This window comes from Mytilus edulis, chromosome 7 (assembly GCF_963676685.1).
Source record: "Mytilus edulis chromosome 7, xbMytEdul2.2, whole genome shotgun sequence".
Taxonomy (NCBI): Eukaryota; Metazoa; Mollusca; class Bivalvia; order Mytilida; family Mytilidae; genus Mytilus; species Mytilus edulis.
In genome coordinates this window covers 47,161,242-47,186,796 of record NC_092350.1, presented here as the reverse complement: position 1 = coordinate 47,186,796, position 25,555 = coordinate 47,161,242, and the positions used below count along the sequence as shown (strand labels likewise).

At 31.8% G+C, this 25,555-nt stretch overlaps 1 protein-coding gene and 1 long non-coding RNA gene across 2 annotated transcripts; one reads left to right on the top strand and one right to left on the bottom strand.

The window, feature by feature from the left end:
- Positions 1-6,109: 6,109 nt before the first annotated feature.
- On the bottom strand, positions 6,110-9,299 carry LOC139481646 (uncharacterized). Its single transcript, XR_011654654.1, has 2 exons — positions 9,175-9,299; positions 6,110-7,153 (listed from the first exon to the last, which is right to left on the bottom strand). It is a non-coding gene; the product is annotated as an uncharacterized lncRNA (long non-coding RNA).
- Positions 9,300-9,353: 54 nt separating this feature from the next.
- On the top strand, positions 9,354-25,555 carry LOC139481643 (NADH dehydrogenase [ubiquinone] 1 alpha subcomplex subunit 9, mitochondrial-like). Its single transcript, XM_071265089.1, has 11 exons — positions 9,354-9,484; positions 13,318-13,491; positions 16,745-16,842; positions 17,435-17,526; positions 18,194-18,356; positions 18,717-18,825; positions 20,646-20,716; positions 21,604-21,680; positions 22,844-22,939; positions 23,554-23,632; positions 25,242-25,555. The coding sequence occupies exons 1-11, from the start codon at positions 9,445-9,447 to the stop codon at positions 25,434-25,436; spliced, it is 1,194 nt and encodes a 397-aa protein (XP_071121190.1). The 5' UTR covers positions 9,354-9,444; the 3' UTR covers positions 25,437-25,555.

Here is a 25,555-nt window from a genome sequence, read left to right as displayed (position 1 = left end):
GTTACGTACCGAAACGTCTTTTTAATTTTTGGCGCAATTTGTGAGGCTTACGGAAGGGATAGAGTAAACAATATCATATTACTGGATTTTTCTCAAAAACGAGTATGGTGACAAATATTTTTCAAAACGTTATGACGTTCCATTTTTTTTCAAAGAATAACATATCTTACTTTGGTCAAATCGACACCGTTAGAAATATTTAAAAAAATCTAAAATGTGCATTTCAAATGTACATTTCTTGCCGTTTTGGGGGATAACCATGACGTTTTTGGCTTTATTTGAGTAAGAATTAATTCTTTAAATGGTAAAGTTAGATTTTTCTTACCATCTTGAACTATGTTGCTTCAATTTGAGCCCCATTATATAAGTATATGTTGATTAAAAAATCATATTTATTTTTTTTAAATAAAAAACGTTTGTTTCTTCAAAATTGCAAAAATGTCCAATTTTCAGCAGTATTTTTTGCAAAAACGAAATCGACAACAAATATTTTTTTTGGCAAAATTTTATTCTCTGTCAATTGAAGAATGAAATATCTTTACGGGAAAAAATTCTCACCGTCAAAAATAAACTATTGGATATGCCCTTAAGGTCAATAACGTCATGTCTAATACTAAATGCATAAAAACTGGGGTACCATAAGGTTCTATCCTGGGCCCTCTGTTATTTATTTTATATATCAATGATTTACCACTTAATATAGAACATTCATTAATAGATTTATATGCAGATGATTCTACATTACATTGTAAAGGTAATAATTTACTTCAGTTAACTTCTAACCTTCAAAATGATATTCATGTAATTGAAAACTGGTGTTCGCAAAATTGTATGAAATTAAATGCCAAAAAGTGTAAATCAATGATTGTTGGTTCAAAACAAAGACTTTGTTCAACTGGAAACAGTTTAGATATCAATATTTCAAATGAACAAATAGAAAATGTAGATTGTGAAAAACTTCTTGGTTTATATATTGACAAAAACCTAAATTGGAATCAGCAGATAGATCAAATGTCGTGTACTATATCAAACAGAATCAATTTATTACAAAAGATAAGAAAATATTTACCTATGCATATACGTATTATCTATTTTAATGCTTATATTCTGCCATTATTTGCAGTGGCGGATCCAGAAATTTTCATAATTGGGGGCCCACTGACTGACCTAAGAGGGGGCCCGCTCCAGTCACGCTTCAGTGATTCCCTATATAAGCAACCAAATTTTTTCCCAAAAAGGGGGGGCCCGGGCCCCCGGGGCCCCCCCTAAATCCGCCTATGATTTGATTATTGTTGCAATATATTGGGGAAGCTGTTGTGAAAGTGGAATAAATAAACTTAATAAGTTATTAAAGAAATCTGCTAGGGTTATAGTAGAAGCTGACATAATGACATCATCCAGTTTATTGTTTAATAGTTTACGCTGGTTAAATGTGGAAAAACGCATTCAATACCAAAAGGCAATACTTGTATTTAAATCATTAAATGGTATGGTTCCTAACTATTTACAAGAAAATTTTCATTTTACTGATAATCAAAATTATAACTTACGTTCAGCTGATGAAAAACTATTAAATCTTCCAAAACCAAAAACAAATTTTTTAAAGAAAACATTTACATATTCAGGTTCTCAAATATGGAACAGTTTACCAAATGAAATAAAAATGAGTAATACACTTGCATCTTTTAAAACAAAATGTTACAAATTTTTCATCAATTGTGCAAATTAATATGCTTTTTCATTATTATTTAAATACAATTGTATATTGTGTATAATATAACTTTATAATACTCTATGTACTTATAAATATGTTATTATTATTTTGAGGACTCTCAGGAAGATTATATCTAATGGAATCATCCTCTTGAAAAAAAGATTATTTATTTATTTATTTATTTATTTATTTATTTATTTATTTATTTATTTATTTATTTATTTATTTATTTATTTATTTATTTATTTATTTATTTATTTATTTATTTATTTATTTAAACTTGGCTCTTATATTGTACTGGTAAAGTAGCTTCATCAATTGGAATATGATCTTTTGCCTTTATTTAATATTACACTGCAGCATTTTTGTTTTCTGATTTTTCAGTTTTATATTTTCTCACAAAAGCACAACTTCCTTTATTATTATACATTTGTGGGCACACAGATGTATCACAAAGCGTCGGACTATCACTACGGCCCCTCAAGGGATTGCATTCTACCAATAAACTGCCTCAAATAAATCATTTCTACAGGGTTTTTTCTCACACAATCATGATTTGTGATACATCTGTGTGCCCAAATATATAATAATAAAGGAAGTTGTGTCGGACCATCGAACTGTCGGACTATCGAAGCGTCGGACTATCACTATGGCCGTAGTGATAGTCCGACGCTTCGATAGTCCGATCACTACGGCCGTAGTGATAGTCCGACGCTTCGATAGTCCGACAGTTCGATGTAGTCCGACGCTTCGATAGTCCGACAGTTCGATGGTCCGACAGTTCGATAGTCCGACGGTTCGATGATCCGACAGTTCAATAGAAGTTAAGGATGTTTGCTCCTCCATTTTTTGATTTTTTGCCAGATTTTCGGAATCCTCTGGTTTTGTCCATGTATTGTCATTAAAAAAATTTGCCCATTAACCCCTACTTTTCTTTTCATAATTTTATTACATAAAGTTTAAAAAGCCATATTTCAAAATTTTATAAAATTCTTGCTATTTTTTCATTGTTTTTGAAACAAATAAGGTGCCAATGTTAAATATATGAAAAATCTAGAGAGAATTATTTCCCGCCAAATTTTCAATGGATTATATCTCGAAAATGAGCACACGGACCCTCCATTTTTTTCTACTTTTTGAGTTTCTTTATTAATATACTATCAATTCATAATAGTCTTTTAAAAAGCTTGTTATTTTTTAACAGAGTAGCGAACATCCTTAAATAAGTTTGAATGATAAAAATCAGCCGAAAGCTGCATCTTGTCCCGATAAGTCACCGTTTGACGTCGCGAAAATAACAATTTACGTAAGCAACGTCATTAGCTCCTCTGTAACTGTATCGTATGCCCTTAACGTCTATGTAAACATCGGATGTCGATGAAATATTGTATACCAAAAGAAGAAGAGAGGTACAAGATTCAAACTCATTAATCGGAAATGATGGCCGACAACGCCATGGCTTAAAAAGAAAAAGACAAACAGACAAAAAAAGGAACACATGATACAACATAGAAAACCAAAGACTAACCTTCTTTGAAAGACATAAATACATTTTATTATAGATGGATCAAATTGATGTCAGAAAGAATCCAATCCAACGCTGTACATTACGTTGCTGTCTACGTAAATACTCGCATCAGCATACACTCAAAACCCCTTATGGATGAAGGAATGATATGCCGACTGCCGTCTGAGGGTCTCACTCTGTATCCTAGATGTTGGATAATCAGCAGGACCAAAGTCGTATTTAGCAGACAAACAATAACTTCAATAAGGAGTCAAGTAATGATGAAGCCGGGTCATGTTGACCCATTTGTAGATCTTGTCTTGTTAATCATTTTTGCTTTGTATTGTTTCTATCTACTTGAAAAATTATAGTTTTTAACCTATAAGTAGAAATGCAAAACAATGGAAATTGATGAGACTGTCATTAAAGTGAGAGGGTTAGCGCTATAGAACCAGGTTTAATCCACCATTTTCTACATTTGAAAATGCCTGTACCAAGTCAGGAATATGACAGTTTTTGTCCATTGTTTTTGATGCGTTTTGTTATTTGATTTTGCCATGTGATTATGGACTGTCCCAATTGATCTTCCTCTAAGTTCAGTATTTTTGTGATTTTACTTTTTGGTACTAATAAAATGCTTTGCTGCGTGTAGAGGTAGAACCCTGAATAGTTGGGGCAAGTTTGAACACCGTATTCAAGCTCGTTTCTCGTTTTTTTTAATTGTATATAGCTTAGACCGTTGGTTTTCCCGTTTGAATGGTTTTACACTAGTAATTTTGGGGCCCTTTATAGCTTGTTGTTCGGTGTGAGCTAAGGCTCCATGTTGAAGTCCGTACTTTGACCTATAATAGTTTACTTTTTTTTTAAATTGTTATTTGGATGGAGAGTTGTCTCATTGGCACTCACACCACATCTATCTATATCTATTGATACTGTCTGAATTCAGAATGTGATCAATTTTTTGGATATATCATCGGTTTCCTAACACAAAACAGAGACATATTATATACACATATGTGTATATATGTCTCTGCACAAAATAAATGTGGTAAAAGATTTTAGAAAGCTATTGCGCAATACTGTGCCATTGACAATTTCTTCTTGAAACTCTTCAAACAATTTGAAATTTCGAAAATTTTCATAAAAATATGAAACCTTTAAAAACTCGATCCCAGCATTTCTTTTATGTTATGGAACCTTGTAGTAGAATTTTAGAGAGATCCATACACTTATAAACACCCGTATTGTCTGGACTTAGAAAAATGCTAGGATTGGCCCCTTTTTTGCCTCTAAGTTCCTCATGTTTGGGGCAATTCCTCAATCCCAGCATTCCCCTCGAGACATGAACCTTGTGGTACAATTTCAGCAAAATTCATACACTTATACACCAGTAATTGTCTGGAAACTGCAAATTGCTTGTTTTTGGCCCCTAATTCCTAAACTGTTGGTACCATAAATTGATAATCCCCAAAATCAATCCCAACCTTCCTTTTGTGGTATTGAACCTTCTTTTAAAATTTCATAGAGATCCATTCACTCAAGTTTAACTAAAGTCATTGTCCACAAACCAAATGTCTCTTTGGATGATGACGACTCAGATGACAAGATCATTGCATAATATACAAACCCCAACAAAATTTGGCAGTCGTACAAAAATCATCATTTAAGGTTAATAACTCTATTAGACTAATAAGGAGTTGTCTGAAAAATTTTGGTCATGTTTTGACCCCTAATTCCTTAACTGTTAGGAATATAAGCCCCAAAATCAATCCCAACTTTTTTTTTGTGGTTATAAATTTTGTGTTTAAATTTCATAGATTTATATTTACTTATACTTAAATTATTGTCTGGAAATAAATGGTCTTCGGACGAGGAAGTGATACCATTATACGACTGCAAAATTTTTATTGGTCATAAAAAAGAGAGGTAAAATTGAGCATTAACTCCTATATGAAGTCGTCTATCAGTTTTAGATGCATAAAGACAATATAACTCAGCATTCTGAAATTTTTTTCTGTCAAAATTTTTTCCATTTATATAGATAAAAGATGTGTTCTGAGTGCAAATTAGACAAATTTCCATCCAAGTCACAATTTGTATTTGTTCTGTGCCTATTAAAACATTTAAATCCGCTGCATTTGTTTGCACCTGTCCCAAGTCAGGAACCTGATGTTCAGTGGTTGTCGTTTGTTGTTGTAGTTCATAAGTGTTTATTGTTTCTTGCCTTTATTTAAATTAGACAATTGGTTTCTCCATTTCTCCATTTGAATGGTTTTACTCTATTCATTTTGCAGCCCTTTATACATGTAGCTTGCTATTTATTGCTATTTAGTGTGAGCCAAGTTTCTGTGTTGAAGATCATACTTTAACTTATAACGGATATAAGAAGATGTGGTATGAGTACCAATGAGACCACTCTCCTTCCAAGTTGCAATTTATAAAAGTAAACTACTATATATATTTGCTGACTAAAAAATAACATAAGGAACTAAGAGCTAAGATTCTGCAGCTAGTCAGTGGCAATTATACTTTGGAATGATTGTAACAGGCAAGAAAAAATTAACATGTTGTGTAATATGTTGATCACTATCGTGTGATCTTATTGTGATATCATTTTCAACAAAGAATGAATAACTCATTTGTACTTTGGTCATGAAATTTTACTTTTGTTTCATATAAAGTCTTTAGGTCACAAGTTTTGTTTACTACAGATAGGTATTTCTTTGCACTGTGTCACTTTTGTTTAGAATTGTATATATATGTATAATTTGTATATATATCTTGATTAAAGCAAGACTTGAAGAAACCCTGTATATGTGGTGCTCTGTATGTACATCAAGTATATGTATTATATTTATCATCTATTTCAACCATTTTATCCTTGTCTATAAAGGGGGGGGGGGGGGGGCAATACCTTTTTGTGTTAACCTGTTATGGCCCTTTTCAAGGTGTTGTTAACTGTTATCTGAGATCAATTTAAGCTGTTAACTGTTTTCAACCCACTTGTTAACTGTTATCAGCATTTTTGCATTTTTTGTTAACTGTTTTTGTCAAAATCGAGGTGTTGTTAACATGTTAACGGACCCCCTATTGCCCCCCCCCCTTTATAAAGAATAAACATTAACATGCTTAATTTGTTTCAGCCACAAAAATAAAAGAAAAGAAGGATTTCAAAATAACAATACCAAATTTTCTCATACTGTTAAAAAAGTCTATACTCTCAAGAAACACCACTTTTAATTAACAAATACTTGAAAAATAAATGGAGATACATTTGTACATCGTAATATTGATGGAGATATTTGACAGAAAAATAAGATTTAAAAACAACATGTTTGAGATACAATCATGACAATGATATCTGAAATAACTTCCTCTCACATTCATTAACATACACTTAATATAACAATACCCATACATGTTTGTAACAATTACACTGTATCAATATCTATATTTAGTAGAATAATCTTTTGGTGACACTACAAGACCTCTTCCTTTTCTGGCTCCGCGGAACAAAGTTTCAACAATGTCAATGAATTCTTGAGGATCCTCCATGGCCCAGTTGATTTTATTGTTGTTACCTGTACCCAAATCAATCATGATGTGTTTGTTTCTGTAAAAGAACATAACTGTACAAGGATCGTACAACTCGTACATCTTGTTGAAATCAGGAACTTGAGTAATGTCAACCAGATAGCAGACAGCAAAATTTTTCATCTTCTCAGCACATCTGTATAATGTTTCGTCCATCACCATACATGTAGGGTCCCAATCGTGACCAAATCTAATAACAACAACTCGGTCCTCCTCCGACAGAATTGCCTGATCCACTTGCCATCCATTGTGAAGATGCTGTAACATGTACGACATTCTGATGGTAGATGAGTTGTTGGGGAAACCCTCAAACTTTTATATTTTAGTTATCTTTGCACCTGAAAATATAAGTAAACAACATATGATTAAAGATGCATGGACAACTTATTAGAGATACATAAGGTATCTGCAAATTCAAGGTGTGAAGCAACCAGGTCTTCTTACATCTTAGTACCTTCTGAAATATGAAGCTTTATATACAAATTGTTTATTCTGCCAGGGTCTGATAAAAATTCCAATGTAGTCTTTAGTTGCAGGCAAAGATGATAATCCAACTTTTAAAGACCTGATGCTTTTTTCATCAGACACTATGCTGTGATTTTTAACAAAACATGTTCATCTGCTGGGATCTGTTTAATGTTTGCTGACTGACACCCATATTTAGGTGAATCTCGTCTCAAATTAAATATCTTATCCTTAGAACGGCCAACCTACATTTTAAACAGGTCATTGAGGTTGGTAAAGGGTTTTTTTGTGCAATATTTCGGCTTTTTCATTTTACATGATTTCTTGTTTTGACATTTTATTTCTTGTTTTCTAGTGTTTGGTTCAATGTGCGTGCTTAGTGCTTCCTATTATTAATTTTCCGTGTTTAGTGTCAATACTCTGAATTTCTCAAGCTTTACCTGCATTTAATTATTAACACAGGGACAGTTCAACATGTTCAAAGTCACCCCAGATATTTTTTTTAAATCAGTATACCATGTTTACTATCAATTCAACAGTATATGTATGGTATGTGATAAAATAAAAAAAATTACTTATGTTACTATGGATAATCTTTTTTTCAAATCATATGCAACAAAAAGTTGGACAGCTGGGTCTGCATGCATGATTTACAAGAACGACTGAATAATAACTTGTACATTCTAGTTCTTTATTCCTTAATTTATTCGGTTTTATTACTTGTGCTTAGATTTTCAGGATTTTTGTTTTACGTTGAACAGTTTTTTATCGTGTTCAGACGGGGTCCGCTAGACAGTCCGACAGTTCTATAGTCCAACAGTCCAATGGTCTGACAGTTTAATAGTCCGACAGTTCGACAGTCCGACATATACAACCAGATATGATATAGACTAATCACATGCAGACACAAGACGTTCTACCTGGCTTTCGAGACGAAACAGACCTAACTTTTCCAAAACTGAATCCCTGTGGTTATATTTTTTAACTTAATTTACAGATACCCCCTCCCCCTCCTTTTTCTGCCTTTGCTCGGTTTTAAACTCCATGCTTACATCAAAATGCGTTCAATATCTTTTCTGTGAATACAGTGAAAGCAGTCATGTGTGACCAGCACTGACTTTTAAATGGAGGTCTAAAAACACACACAAGTGACTGGAAATATAAAAAAGAAGATGGGGTATGATTGCCAATGAGACAACTATTCACAAAAGACCAAAATGACACAGACATTAACAACTGTAGGTCACCGTACAGCCTTTAACAATGAGCAAAGCCCATACTGCAGAGTCAGCTATAAAAGGCCCAGATAAGACAATGTAAAACAATTCAAACGAGAAAACTAACAGCTTTATTTATGTAAAAAAAAAATGAATGAAAAAAAATTATGTAACACATAAACAAACAACTGAATTACAGGCTCCTGACTTGGGACAGGCACATACAGGAAGTCATGTTCAGCTTTTCCTCCAGTTGGTAGGTAGGATCTTTTTACTTTTAGATAAGTTTCCACGGTTCTTTCATCATATATACACAGTACTCAAATCCGGTACATGACTTCCGACTCGCATACATATGAAGTAGAAATACCACTAAACTGTCTGACTATTGAACTGTAGGATCATCGAACTGTCGGACTATCACTACGGCCCGTTCAGACCACCCTTTACCACCCTATTCATTGATTAACTTTATTTTAAATTTAAATTGTGACATTCTGCAACTGACGTTTGATTATCTTTATTTTAAATTGTGACGTTAGCACAACGGTTTTTTCATGAAGAAATTTATGATACAATGATTTTTCATCATGTTCATGATGTCCATCGTGGATTATTTTGGAGTTAGAACAAAATTTGGATTTACTCACTATCCTTAATGAAGAAGATCTTGTTACCTCTTTGTTAAGATTTTGTATACTTCTTTATAATTTGCTCAGGAATGCCTTATTGCCTTGAAGAAATTTGTCTTAAAATTCCTTGTTTTTGTTTTATCCTTTCAGTGAAAATTTTAAGAGATGATGTCATCTAAATGTTTTAAATCAAGAAAATTGCAGCATCGATTTAAGCATTTAATGATATAGATCAGAATAAGATCATTAAAGTGTTTAAAAGGTTGAATTAATCATTGTCAAAAGAAAGCTTCTACATTACATTGTCAACCAAGAATGGCAACTCTGACCGTGAGACAGGTCATTGGTCTTGGCCGTAAGATTCACTTTAAAATACACATTTCTATCACACTGACATAAAAAATGCAAAGAAACAAATATACAAGTATCATAGTCATTCACAGATAATTGGCTTTGTTCATTTGAAAAGAGTAAACCATCCCTGGCTTCGTACCTTGAAAATTTGAATATATAGACTTAGATTGAAAAAAATAGATAGTTCGGACCAGACAATTCGGCACCTGAGGAAGACACTCCAGCAATATGACAAATCGGCACATCATCAAAATTAAAGCTGTCCCATTTGTGTTTATTTTTTTTTGGCTCATGCATGATAATTGATTTCGGAGATTTAATTTATAGAAATTCACCATTCATCAGTTCATATAGGAGGGTAGTAATGCCCTTTATCGTCAGTCATCAAAAAGGTCATTTTTGGCTACCGTTAGCGTCAAACTGTAGTTGGTGATCGCAATACTGGTATACCAGTATTGTCCACAATACTGGTATAAAAATTTTGTACCAGTATTGTATTCCAGTATTGTACCAGTATTGTGCTTTTTTTTAAATAAACAATATAGGTAATTAATCTTTTTATTAAAGGTGTCACATATATGCATAATGAAATTAACATATGACATGACAATTTTATTAGGAATAGTTGTGTTTAACTGATTATGCCATATATGGTACACGGTAATCATGGTAATTGTCATCAAATAAAGTTTAAAATCTTCTGATTTTTTTCTTAACCATTCTGTCTCAGCATTTGAACAAACTCTGTACTTTCTTCTATGTTTTCTTTCAGCTCTCTCTTTCCAAGATTCATGTAGTATATTTTAGTTAATTTTATATTGACATTAATGCTGTTATAGCTTTTGTATCATCAGCATTGGTATTGTCTATTTCTTCTTCAGATGTGATTTCTGCAACCCCTCCCCCTTCCTATATTGTTACTTAGGTATTCAGTCTCTGTGGACTTTCTCTAACGCTTACTAGATTACAAGCTATTTCAGATAGCATTTGTACAGCTCTCTTACTGTCAGAATGCTGGTCTAGTATTTGTACCAGTAGATATACATGTATCTGCTACTTATTGTATTGTCCATGGTTCTGAATCAACTGCTTCAACCCTTAACATTCATGTAGACAAACTAGTTAATTTGATTATAACAAGGTTCCCCTATAAAGCAACTTTTTATAATTAATGAATAATATTGATATCTTTTGTTGTGAAAGATTAATAAGAAAATAAAGACAAACAAATGCATATGATCTTAGTACACAAAAAATGTATACATGTATTAAAATATCTGTCAAAATATGTGATGGCATACATGTAAATGCTGAATTTACAGTGTTAGAGTCTAATAATTTGCTTGAATTTATTAAATATTACTCAGATAATAATAAGCTTTATTTTATTTTTTCTATATTAAATTAAATAAAGTATAGAGATATGATAAAATTATTAGCAATTGTTTAAATAATAATGATGATATGAGTTTATTTCAATAATCCTTTGTTTATTTGTGCAAGTATAGTAATGACTTTTAACTGGTTGTTAATTGGTTTGCACAATTATCCTCTATAATCTTTTTGAGTTCATTTAATCTCCCTTTGATCTTCAATATAGTCTAGTCAACAATACAACTACAATACTGGTATATCAGTAATGTACCAGTATTGCTGTTTTTTTTTATAAAAAGTTACAATACTGGTACAAAATTTTTATACCAGTATTGTGGACAATACTGGTATACCAGTATTGCGATCACCAACTACAGGAGATCCAAATTTTGTCCTGATTAGTCAAAATATCCTTACCGTTATTTGTCAGAGTTCTCAAATAATTATTGTTACCGTTATTTTTAGAAAAAAATTAACATGATTCGTCAAATCATTTGATTGTTTTATCATCTAAAAGAAAATGCACATTTTATCATGATGCACCAAGTACTGTTTACGTCATTTGGCAAGAAATTTTACCTTGATTCGTCATGAAGGTACCCCCATTACCACCCTTATATACTAGTAACTGTCTAGTTTTAATGTATTGTACACTTTTTATCACCATAGAGAAATCATCAAATTCTGTCATATTTCATTATCAATTATAAGATTTAATTAAATGATGATTATTCAACTTGTTTACACCATCAAGCATTGTCATGATTGTAATATGAGGCAGGCATTACCTGTAAATGGGGACGAAGTCTGTATGAATTATTTTTTTGTAACTTAAATATTTGTTAAAAAAAAGAAACGGAAATACCGTAACGTTTCCGATTTTGGTTCTGTTGTTAAGGATTTTAGTTGTGACGTTATTTAAATTATGACGTCATGTGCAATGTAAACAAAGAAACGCTATCATCAGGTAATGTTTTTTCATATCAAGGAATTATTAAAAATGAAATTGGTATTGCACGTTCCTTCCTATTTTATACTAGACTGATAAATATATATTTTACTCAAAGTTTCATACAAACGAGACCGGAAAAAGGAAGTACATTGTACATTTTGAACGATTTTGAGTTCATTAGTACAATGAAAAATTCGGGAAATTTTCCCGAATTTTTTTTTAATTGAATTTTCTACTGTTATTGGCCTGGGGACTCCGTCCCCATATTACTTAGATGTAAAAAGATGTGGTATATTAAGTGCCAATGAGACAACTCTCCATCCAAGTCACAATTTGTAAAAGTAAACTATTATAAGTCTTAAGAACAGCCTTGAACACAGCCTTGGCTCACACCTAACAGGAAGCTATTAAAGGCCCCAAAAATGACTACTGGTAGTGTAAACCAATCAAACATGAAAACTAATGGTATAATCTGTATACAAAAAGAAAGGAGAAACACAATGTATAACCACATCAACAAATAACTACTGAACATGCTGAACATCATGTTCCTGACTTAGGACAGGTGCAAACAAATGCAGTTGGTTTGAACTTTTTAATATGAGCTATCCTTCACCCTACCCTGAAACAAGTGTAACATAATTACAACATAGAAAGATACACTGTAAAATATCAATTGAAATTACTGAACTCAATCAAAACATACAGGTACATGCAATTTACATGTAAATGCAGTAATTGTTTTTGACAAAAATTTGTCCATGTTTGTTATTAAAAGGAATATTACTTAACAAAAATGTGTATCTACTGACAGTACTGTATTTACAGTACAAATGAATTTCTATATTTATATGTCACACATGGTTAAGACTTTAAAATATTTTCATTTGACTTTGGTACTTGATTCGTATATCTTTTATGACAGAAAATAGAAAATAACAATTTGACATTCGTGGAGGAAACAAAAAAATACACATTCCAAATATATATTATCATACAAATATTTATTCAATAACCATAATGTATGGTTGCCTGAAAGTTGCTTACATCCACTTCATTTGAACTATGGTGGATATATAATTGTCTCAATTGAAAGAAAGAGATGGTGATTGTTTTTACGATGTCAGACAGCAACAGTGATGACGGCTTCAACAATTGTTGAGTTTTCTGCTTATTTAAGTTTGATAGGAACTACTTTTGAGAGATCATTGATATTCTATATAAAGTTGCATTATTATCTACAGCTTGATGGCTATTTTGAGGCACTGTTCTCTATGTTATGGTCCAGTGACTTTGAATTAATAACCAATTTTCAATGTTAAGTTTTCTTAAAATGTATATCTTGAAAATTTTTGGTTCTTATATATACATGTATCAGTGGCTTTCTAATATTTGGCTTTGATCTTTCCAAATGAAGCTTACTGGCTTATATGGTAAATCCAAAGAAGAACTTCGAACTCATAAAATTTAGGAAATTATGGTTCATTTACTTTCTAATTATGTTGTAGGGAAAGACTTGCCAAGATGTATTGGCTACTATACAGTGCAGAAAAGAGATAGAAGTGATGTTACCATACAAAACTATAAGAGAGGAACTGGTGGCCGATCGTCTTTCAGTGGAGAAGTAGTTACAGTTTTTGGATCAACTGGATTTTTAGGAAGATTTATAGTGAATAGATTAGGTGATTTTATATATACAGGGTGCGGGAATTTCTCGCTACATTGAAGACCTGTTGGTGACCCTCTGCTGTTGTTTTTTATTTGGTCGGGTTGTTGTCTCTTTGACACATTCCCCATTTCCATTCTCAATTTTATGTATATAATTATGTTTTATAATCAGATAGGAAATGACATTATATTTAATTTATGAACTGAGGCAGTGAAGGTACCTGTCTGCTTTTTGCAGCTTTTCAACAGTTATTAAACGGGAAGTTGTATCCATTCAATCCTGTTTTCATCAATGTTCATGGTGTACCATTAGAATCGTGTTTTAAAATTCTAATAAGTCATGTAAGCCGTTGAACTATGTTGAATATTAAGTGTCTAGAAAATAATCTTCCTTATTTCCATATTTCCCCTTAAGTTTACAAATAAGATCACCATATTGCATTTAACAATGGACAAAACCAATATATTGGTATAGACATCTATAGAAGGTTGAGGAGAAAATGGGATAAATTCAAAAGAAAAAAAATCAAAGGCATAATTCATATATAATTCATATATAGAATCTATTTCCCGCCAAAAAGCACATGGCTTTCAACAATTGTAAACAAAGCATTCAATTTGTGATCATGGATTACAGTTTTAATTAATTTAATTTGGATATAGATATTCAACTTAAGGTACAGTCAAGCAATGTTTTTACTTTCTTCTGGATTAAAACTAGTTTGAAAGATCAGTTTAAAAAATAAAAACATCAAAACAAAAACAATCTGAATTGTGAATATTCAGTGACCCATAAATTTTTTGAACTCTGCTACGGAGGTCAAAGTTACATCATGTTTCATGCATTTTGCCTGTTGACCTATTGGAATGATTCTTTTTAAATGACATAATAAATAACAAATACAATAGAAATGAACACCGTTCACATTTATTTTATAAATTATATTTTGCATCGTCAGGTGTTAAAATACGATGTTTGGTGCTTCAGGGTAAAGGGATTAGACAGGGTCGTAAATTTCACCTGATTAAGTAATTTACTCTAATCAAATAGGTGATTATAATCAGGTAACAAGTGTCAACAATTTTAATCTGTTGTCTTAATGAAGTGTGTGTATAAAGAACTCAACAAAATGGTGACGATATGAGGAAAAAAGATTGTTTTTTAAACTTTTTTTCAAAAGGGCACAGAGGGGCGCAGGGGCGCTTAAAAAAGGCAGAGGGGCGCAAAATTTCGGGGGCGGGGCGCGGTGCCCCTCCATTTCATGCTAGCTGGAACACTGTAGATTTAAAGACAACATTGAACAGTCAACATACAAACAGTTATAGTTCTCCAAATTACAAGCAACCATTGCATCAAAGGTTCTTAACTTGGGATTGTTGTGTTAAATTTACTTGTGAGCTCTTAATCCATATCTTAAAGTGGTACCCAACACTTTCACTAAAATTAATTTGGCTCGTTTAATTTTCATAAAATTTTGACAAAGTATTTACTTTGACCCTTTGACAAAAATATAAAAATCTAAAAAAAATAGAACCAACCGTTTTGTCAGAAAAATTACACTGGTTATATAGCAATTTGACAAACACCAATTTTGATCATTGAGAAGCTTAGGCCAGGATTTTTTAATTTATTGGTTTACGGATCCGCCGACCCGATTTTGCTGATTTCCAGAATAAAAATAAAATTCACTTTTCACGCTTTTTTATTCCCGCCGACCTTAACAAATGCATTATCCCTGAAAAATAATTAAAATATGTTTTTTCCTGAAATGAAATGCATTAATCACTAACAAAATTGACAACACTTTCTGGTGTGAAAAAAAAAACCCTACCAGTTTACGTTTCTAAATATAGACAAATCAATTATAACTGACCTTGAAATGTCGTTTGCGCAAATAATTTTGCGGAACGAAACTTGTGTTTAAAACCAATTACACAATAAGTTCGTTTACCTTATTTGTCATCAGTCCGTAAGATGCATCATCTCATAGAAATAAACTTGTCCAAATGTGGACAGGGTGAAGGCATCAAATTAAAGAACTGAATATTAACAAATCATTAGGAATTTTCTTGTTTTTATAGGTAATAAAAAAAATGTCGTTCATTTGGATAAAAAAACGGGAATGCAGACAACAGATTAACCCGATATCGTTTTTCCAGTGGACGATTGATTCTATTAGGTTTTTGACACGTGTGTTGAAACTTATTTTCGTACGACGTTTATGCATTTTTTCTTTATCAGTTTTCGTGCTTGAAGATCATTATTTACCAAGTTTTCTGGAATTGATTAAGAGCTACGCGAATCTATTTTCTTGTTTCTGAAATGATGATTTAATTTCGTCTTTGTCCGTGCATCCCCTTTTTTTTACTGTAAATTACTAGACAATGTCATGCGTAGTTTATAACAGCTGAGCAATAATATTTCATTGAACTAAAATTTTAGAAATGATGATAAAATAGCATAACAAACATATTGCTAGAAAGGTGAAATATATATTGATTTTGCATATTTTTTTGTCTTCAAAGATGATTTTTTTTCTTTTTTTTTTTCCCGACCGACCGACCCGACTTTTTCATGGGGAAAATCCGTAAACCAACAAATTAAAAAACTGTGGCCTTAATATTCCTTTTACAACACAATGTAATTAAAACGTTTAGCTGACTTTACAGAGTTATTTCCCTGTAGTGTTAGGTACCACCTTAACAGGAACAGTGATCTAACAGTACAACATAAGAACAAACTCATCAAATCAGTGCCACTACCAAGCACAAAAACATATAACAAAATTTAAAAACACACAAAGTATTGATATAAGAGTACTCTTTTTTGCTGTTTTCTGCTCTTTGGTTGGGTTGTTGTCTCTGACACATTCCCCATATCCATTCTCAATTTTATCTCAGTGACTGTAAGGTCCATCTAAACCCAATTCCAATAAGTGAATTAACAATATTGTCACAGACTATGATGTCAAACAGTAAAAAGATTTCATGTTAAGTTTGCCAAAATTTACCAGAAAAAAAAGATGAAGAGAGGAGAATCAAACCTGGTAAATATCCCTTTGTGTCATCAAATCAAATGTTATATTTGTGCTTTCTTAAATCTTTTATTCTGATTTATAGTATTGCCACATAAGCCACAATTTTTACCATCTCTTAAATACCTTGAGTACCTTTATCTCTTGATTCTCATTCTGAAAAAAGAAGTCAGAACTTTTAAACTCTGATATCAAATTATATACTTGACTTTACATATTTATTTTATTTTAGGAAAGACAGGAAGTCAGATTATATTACCATGGCGAGGAGATGATGCTAGATGTTGGGGTATGAAGCCTTCCGCAGATTTAGGACAGTTAATTATGCATGTAAGCAGGATTTATAGAAATTTTGGGGTTTAAAAAATATTTTTCTCAGTAGTAAGAATGATAATTTTGTATTGAGAAATATACATTTTACTATAAAAATCAAAAATGCACAGGGAAAGACTTTAAGAACAGTAGAGAGCTGCTCTCCTCTATTTTTGGCAAGCTAGTTATAGGATACCCCAGTGTCCAAATTTTCTAAAAGTTACTGTGGAGTTCGTCCTAAGAGTTTTCACAGTTTATCAGTTATTCTGTAAATTATTTGTAAGTCTGACTATCAAGTATAGATTTTTCTGTAAGGTAATTAAAAATCCTTCCGTTTATTATTTTGACTACATTTTCAGATGTGAAAAGATATTATATATTTTCTTCAAATACAAACTATTATATGAATCCTTCTTTTCAACATTTATAAAAAAAAAAATCACAAACAGTGGTATACTATTTCTTCAGTATTATTCTTGGAAAGTAATACAGTAGAATTATAAGCTTTTAATTTTACCATATGTTTGTTGAAATTAATAACTTACAATAATTTCAGTAATTTCTGTTGTAATTTTTAATTTATTTTTATCTCTTAAATAATTATTGACAGGAAATTGATGTGCGAAATGATGATGACATAAGAAAAGTTTTGAAGTACTCTACCGCTGTAGTCAACCTCATTGGAAGAGAATTTGAAACAAGGTATGACATCAAGTTCCTAATCTTTCTTAGTTTGAAAAAGATATGAATGCATTTAACAGAGACTATTTTAATATTGTATTTATTATTCTGTTCATTTATGATAGCAAATGTTCGTTGTACAGCATTATAAGGTGTTTGACTTATTTTTGAAAAACAAAGACTTTTAGTACATGTATTGTGATATTTTTCAACTATCCTTTTATGATTAGCAAATAACAGGCTATTATTTCAACTTGGAGTTTGTTTTAATTATGGAATTTGCAAAATTTCTTGTGATTTAAATTTTTGATAAACTCCATGTTTATTCTGTATTTTAATGTTCTCTATGGCGCACAACAATTCTATTACATAGAAGATAGCACTTTTTTAATAGAATTTACTGTGTGGCGCACAACACTATCTATACAAAATACATTGAATGGAAAGTGTTATGCACCGCTCAAAGCATTATAATACAAAATAAACATGGAATTTAGTAAAAAATTCAAGCACAAGAGATTATGCAAATTCCATAATTAAAAATAATTCCAAGTTGAAATAATAGCCTGTTAAGTGTTCCTTGCTTGGCAGTAAAATGTGTTTGATTTATTTTTGAAACTCTGTTCCGCATTTTTAAGATGTATTTTATAAGTATTTTTGTTGATATTGATTTTTTTTTCCATTTCAGAAATTTTAATTACAATGATGTACATAATGTAACAGCTAGGAAAATTGCAAAATATTCAAAAGAGGCTGGAGTTAAAAAATTGCTGCATTTTTCCTCATTGAATGCAAGTCCTAACCCACCAGAATGTTTTAAAAAAGGTGGCTCAGACTTCCTTAAAAGTAAGGTAAGATACAAAGTTCTGATTTATGATCAGTATGTTAGCCCTTTGTCCACCTTTTATAGTTAGGCCTTTGGCATTTTGGGGGTGAAGCAAGACATTCTGCCGTATGACACCGGGTTAGAATTAAGAATATATTCTTTTTAATTTTTTTTCATATGAATTTCAGTGACGAAAAAAATATTTTTAAAGTTTACATTCAGCTACAGTCATGACAATAAGAAGTCAAAGGCTTTTAAGACATCAATTACTCCATTCTGTTCATAGAATTTAAAAAAAAACTTTGCCAGAAGCTTATTGTTAATTGGACTTTTTATATGGGCAATAATACTGTTAATTTCTATTTAATCTTATTATATGTTTCAGTATGCAGGAGAAGTAGCTGTTAGGGAAGAGTTCCCAGAGGCCATTATATTCAGACCAGCAGACATATTTGGAGATGAAGATAGATTTATAAGATACTACATTAGTAGATGTAAGTTGTTTTCAATGGATGAAATTGAATTGATAACTGAGCAATTTATTAAATATAGATCAAGTGAAAAAAAAGGTACTGTGGAATCCATCAGTTCGTCCATTTGTCCAATAAATATTGTTTTTCATTTCTCATGAATTACATTACAAGGATTTCTGAAATAACGTTTCAGGTTTTATATGAGTGAGCAATATCGTTTTAAAATTCATCACTCAACAACTTCCTGTTTACCACATACTTTCAGCGGGGTTGGGGTATCATAATTAGTAGTTCACAGATTGACTTGTTTTAAAAATGTTGCTATGTCTGATAGCATACCTTATTTCTTGGTTTCATCATTTGTTCGGATCAAATAATTTGAATATTTTTATTATAATGTCAAGTATTTGATTCATGGTTTCCTCTTACTGTTCTGATTTGTTATATATATTTGTTGACAAGGATTTCTGAAATTTGGTTTTCAGGGTTAATATAAGTAAGTTATACTGTGTGATGTGTTTTCAGATTCATCACTCAACAAATTACTGTTTACCGAATACTTAAAATTGAGAATGGAAATGGGGAATGTGCCAAAGAGACAACAACCCGACCATAGAGCAGACAACAGCAGAAGGTCACCAACAGGTCTTCAATGCAACGAGAAATTCTCACACCTGGAGGCGTCCTTCAGCTAGCCCCTAAACAAATATATACTAGTTCAGTGATAATGAACACCATACTAAACTCCAAATTGTACACATGAAACTAAAAGTTAAAATAATACAAGACTAACAAAGGCCAGAGGCTCCTGACTTGGGACAGGCGCAAAAATGTGGCGGGGTTAAACATGTTTGTGAGATCTCAACCCTCCCCCTATACCTCTAGCCAATGCAGAAAAGTAAACGCATAACAATACGTACATTAAAATTCAGTTCAAGAGAAGTCCGAGTCTGATGTCAGAAGATGTAACCTTGTAACTTGTATCCTTTATATACGACCGCAAACAAATTTTGGCGTCGTATAATGGTATCATGTTGTCTTCGTCTGTGTTGTCCAAAGATACCTTTAGTTTCCGGACAATAACTTAAGATTAAGTGAATGGATCTCTTTAATTTTTTACCAGAAAGTTTAATGCCACTAAAGGAAGGTTGGATTGATTTTGGGGGTTATGGTCACAATAGTTTAGGAAAAAGGGGGCCCAAAATAAGCATTTTTGTAGTTTTCAAACAATAACTTGTGTTTAAGTGTATGAATCTCTCTGAAATGATACCACAAGTTTCCATATACCATGAAGGGATGGTTAGCTATGACTTTTGGGGGTAATGGCTCATCACTCAACAACTTCCTGTTTACCAAACACTTGTATCATTTTACACATGATAGCTAAGTTGAAAACTTTCGTCGCATTTTTCTCAGAAACTACAATACAAGGATTTCTGAAATGTAGTTTCAGGATTTATATAAATAAGTTATACTATGTGATGCATTTTCAGATTCATCACTCAACAACTTCCTGTTTACCAAACACTTGTATCATTTTACACTTGATAGCCAAATTGAAAACTTTTATCACTTTTTTCTCAGGAACTACAATACAAGGATTTCTGAAATTTGATTTTAGGGATCATATAAGTCAGCTATAGCCTGTGATGGGTTTTGAGATTCATCCCTCAACAACTTCCTGTTTACCAAAATATTTTGGCGGGGGTATCGTCACTGAGCAGTACCTTGCAGTTTTATTTGTTGATCATTCATATATGCTTTACATTTTATGTACTTAATTTGTCTAATGAATGTTGCTATTTGCAGAATTAATATAACCTCTTATCATAATTTTTCAGTGAGAAGATACGTAAATTTTAAGACTCCATTATGGCAGAAGGGACAAAAGACAATTAAAAAACCAGTCTATGTAAGTTTCCTTCAAAATGGGTTCACATATTTGTTCAGGCTTTGCCAAGCATTTCTGTCCTTTATTTCAAAGCCTTGTACAAGTTTATTTGATACTTTTTAGGGCCCATTTGTGGGCATTATGTTTATGGTCTGTGTGTCCGTTTGTCTGTTTGTTGGTTTGTCCGTCTTTTTCTTTGTCTGTCTGTTCGTTTGTCCATCCGTTCATTGGTTTGTTAGTTAGTCTGTCCCGCCTCAGGTTAAAGTTTTTGGTTGAGGTAGGGTTTGATGCAGTACACAAATTCCCTATGATATGATCTTTCTAATTTTAATGCCAAATTAGAGTTTTTACCCCAATTTCACAGTCCACTGAACATAGAAAAAGATGATGTGGATGGGGCATCAATGTACTATGGACACATTCTTGGTATTATCTGATAATGAACGGTTGTGCTTGTTATACTGCAATTCTTACAACAGTTCTAAATGTGATATTTTTTTATAGTAACGATCAGTTTTGAATTTGAAGCTGATGGCTTTTAAAACAAATGTCTGTAAACCTGATTTCATTTTTGAAGCGTTGAATAAAATTCTACATTAACACACTATCAAAACCTGAGGTTCAAAGTAATATGAGGGGGTATATACCTGATTTATCTTAGGGCTACTCCATTAAAATGTATGTGGGAGGGTAGAAAGGGACTTTAAAAAAAATTCCTAGAACCATTTTTAGATAATTTTGCATAATAGTAATAGAGACATACTTAAAAAAGTCCCTTGACCTACATTCAAGAGTTAAACTTTCCTTCCTACACTCCCACATACATCTTAATGGAATAGCCCTTGTGTTAACAATTTTAAAATGTGTTTATAGGGTCAGTGAAACTATTATTTAATCTTGTATTACAGGTAACTGATGTTACTGATGGTGTTATGAGTGCTTTGAATGATCCTGATGCAGCTGGAAAGACCTTTGAACTTGTGGGGTAAGAAATGGTGTACAAATTGTATGTATGTTTGCATTTGATAGAACCGGTCAACATAGTTTATCACTTATGTTATATAATTATAATTACGTCATCTTAGCACCTTATTCCTAAAACAAATGAAGAAAGTGCTGTTTTGAAGGATTTCTATCCCTATTTCCTAAGCTGGAAACAGCATGCTCAACCAAGTAACTGCATAATTTTAAAGAAAATTTATTGTACAAATATTATGGGAAAAAAATGAATAATGAAATTTTGCTTTATATACAAATTTCACTGGGTTGAAACCTCATCAAATATAAAAACAAAAATGTATTTTCTCAACTCTATTTACCATAGTTTTCAGGGATGTATTTTAGATCAAGTGAGCTATCGGTCAAATTTGCTGTAATATTTGAGCCAAATAAAGTCCTTATTGTCCCTTTTCCTTTAGCAAAAACAATCAAAGATCTGCAACTACCACCAAAATTCTCAAAATGATGAAAATCATTTAAAAACAGAATGCTATGTCTGGCATTGGACAACTACTATTAAGGTTCCTTACTTGGAATAAACAAAACATACATAAAAGAACATGAAAAAACATATACAGGGAAAATATAAACTGAATTATCCATGTGTTTTGTGTCCAAGCTCAATTCATTTAAGGAGTATTTATTTATACATGATTTATCCTAGTAAAAGTGAGAATGGGAACAGGAATAGTGTAAACTGACCAAGAGTAGAAAACAGCCTTAGACCATCAATGGGTCTCCAACACAGTCAGAAAATCCTGCACCTGGAGGGGGGCTTCAGCTTGCCCCTAAACAACAATGTATACTAGTTCAGCAAAAATGAATGTCACACTAAACACCAAAACATATGTATGAATGAACCAAATTAAACCATACAGGATTAACAAGTGCAAAAAATATTTCATCTTTTGTAAATACACTTGTACATTTTTTGTACTTTCATTGAATTTCATTTTACATACATCATTTCTGGTAAATACATTTACAAAAAAGTTTATGTGATTACTAGTGTAATTGATAGGTTAATATAGGTATTTCCCATGAAACATCTGTCAATTGAAAGCTTAGCAAATGATATTTGTTTAATTTTATAGAGTGCTTATGATATAATAAGAATTTAAAAGTATTTGTTTGTTTTGTTAATTTCAGGCCTGGCAGTTACTATTTATGTGATATTCTAGATTTTATCTATAAATGTGCCAGATATCCAACAGGAAATATATGTGGAATTGGGCCCTACTTTAAGTAAGATTATTGAATATGTTCATGCTTATATTTTATTACATGTAGTAATAGAAATTGTAAATTTATCTATTCCACACTCTTACTAAAGTTTGTATCATACACATTTTATAAAACTTATACACAACACTAATAACCAAAAGTCTTAGACAGAGTTTGAAAAGGTAGTGAGTCACTTATCGTTCTAGAGTTATGTCCCCTTATAACTGGGAAACTAGCAATTTGTTTTGTTTAAAGAAATTGGAAATAAAAGAATCAATGCATTATTCAAGAACTGAGAAATTCACAAGACACAACAGAATTAACCAGAAAACTTATTACAAAAGTAATATAAAAACAAACCAGTCAAAATATGAAATTGACACACACCACAAGACTAAGACTTCTTTAAAACTAGTAGTGACATCAAATGCTCTCATAAAGTATTTTCACTTATTATAAGCAAGTTTCTGCAGTGGCATTTATTTCCTTAAACACATTCTTGTTTTTATAAAGTTTTCCATTTGATGTGCTTTTCTAACTTTAATTACAAACAGACCAGTGCATCATTGTTAGTTAACATTGAACTTGCCTTTTAAATCTGATAGTAATTCACTATTTACTAATTCTTTTTTCAGGGCAAGAGCCCAATTCTTTGACAAAGTTCAGTTTTTATCTCATGGATATCCACGATTTGTATTGGACAGACTTGAAAAGGTAAGATTACTGTATTTACTGTGTATTCATTTATATTCATGGTAACAGATTTGTGAGGGTGGTAATGCCCTTTACCGTCAGGCATCAAACGATCATTTTTGGCTACCTTTAGCGTCAAATTGGTTAAGATTTTACTGTGATTCGTCAAACTATCCTTGTTGTGATTGGTCAGATGTCTCAAATAATTTTTGGGAAAAAAAATAACGTGATTCGTCAAATTCAGCTGATTTTTTGGTCGTCTAAAAGAAAGTGTACATTTTATTGTCATGCACTAAAAATTACCTTTAGCGTCACTTGGCAAGAATTTTTACCGTTACAGTCTTCACGCTGAACTGCTAAATCTACAGCCCCGCAGCTCAATTTTTGAAAATTTTTAGTTAGATTCTGTTGGCCTGTAGGTCTGATTTTTACAGGCCCGAGATCAATTTTACCAGCCTAGGCTGCCTGGGCTGCCACTCTTCGTGAAGACTGCCGTAACTACCCACATTTGTTGTGGTTTAAAGAAAAAAATATTTCCCAGATTGTTTTGTGTAAGTCTACAAACTAGACTTTAGAAAATTTATGGTTCCCCTTTACTCATTAAAAATTGTATCTAGAAATTAATAATGATGCTGCAGTATGTGGCATATTAAGGTTTTAGGGTGCTGTATGTTAGCTGACTGCAGATATCTGTTGTTGAAATTATCTACATGTAACTAACATATTGGGAATGTGCTATATCACAGACAAGGATACAGTCACATTTTTCACTTGTTTCAATACCAAGCTTGTCTTTATATTTTTTAGCATTCTAAAAAAAAAAATGACAAAAAATATTAAATCACCCGGTAAATACAGAAAACATTGCACATAAAGAAGGTTCAGCTAGTATAAAAAGCAGTTTTGTTCAGACAAAGAAAGTACCACAGCTCTCAGATATGAACAGTTTCCATTAGTTGAGAACTAGTGTTTACTGTTTCCATGAATTACATTTCTATTCTGTGAAGAAATCTCTTTCTACTCATAAGATGATGCATTGTTTTGTTTTTTTGAAGGAAATACATCACTGTATTAGAAAGTTGATCATATTGGCCTTAAACTTAGATTGTTTGCCAATTGTAAACTATGTCCATATTTTGGGTAAAGATTGCATGAAATGCATTCAAAACCCTAAGATACTGACTTGATATCTAAATCTTCCAGAGTTTATCACTACCTTGGAGATACACAAAATGTAGTGCATTGATCATAACATTTTATACATGAACATTTCCAGACACTTATCAATGAAATATATGCTCAGATATTGAAGTTACAAAATGGATGTTATACTTGTCAAGACAATTACTTTACTTTTGCAAGGTGTAGGAATGTAATATCTGGTTTAAAAATATTAATGATGTCATTGTTAGTCATCTTTAAAAATAGAAGATTTCTCTTTTATTCAGAATTATAATTGAATTGAATCAACTACATCCAATGCTTTGATTAAATACAATATTTAATTTTGCTTCCTTTCAGTACTTACATGAACTTTGATTGATAGAATTTATGTGTATAACAAAGTTATTGGATTGATAAGTTATCGTATGTGACTTTACATTAGTTCATCATTTTGATTATTTTTCAGGAGCATGTTTCAGATACATTGACTGGATGCCCAACATTGGAAGATCTTAATGTCAAACTACACTCATTTGAGAAGGTGTGTCCATTTATTACAGCACCATACGTCCGTGAAAACTATTACGCTCCATCACTTGGTGAATTTAAGATTCCAGAGTCCATAAAATCTACAGTAAGACCATCTGGAGCCGCATACTGAGTGGACTGTGGTTTAGTTAAACAATTTAGATTCAGATTGATAAAAGGAATACTAAGAAACAGATTTATAAAGTTTTATTTTATGTATGTCTTTGATGGCTTAATTAAACTTTAGTTGTT

Excerpts from the sequence above, each read along its gene's own strand:
- LOC139481643 (XM_071265089.1), top strand. The coding sequence starts at position 9,445 with ATGGCAACTCTGACCGTGAGACAGGTCATTGGTCTTGGCC. Across the intron at positions 13,492-16,744 it reads ATTTATAGTGAATAGATTAG|GAAAGACAGGAAGTCAGATT; the intron begins GTGATTTTATAT and ends ATTTTATTTTAG. Across the intron at positions 17,527-18,193 it reads GGAAGAGAATTTGAAACAAG|AAATTTTAATTACAATGATG; the intron begins GTATGACATCAA and ends TTTCCATTTCAG.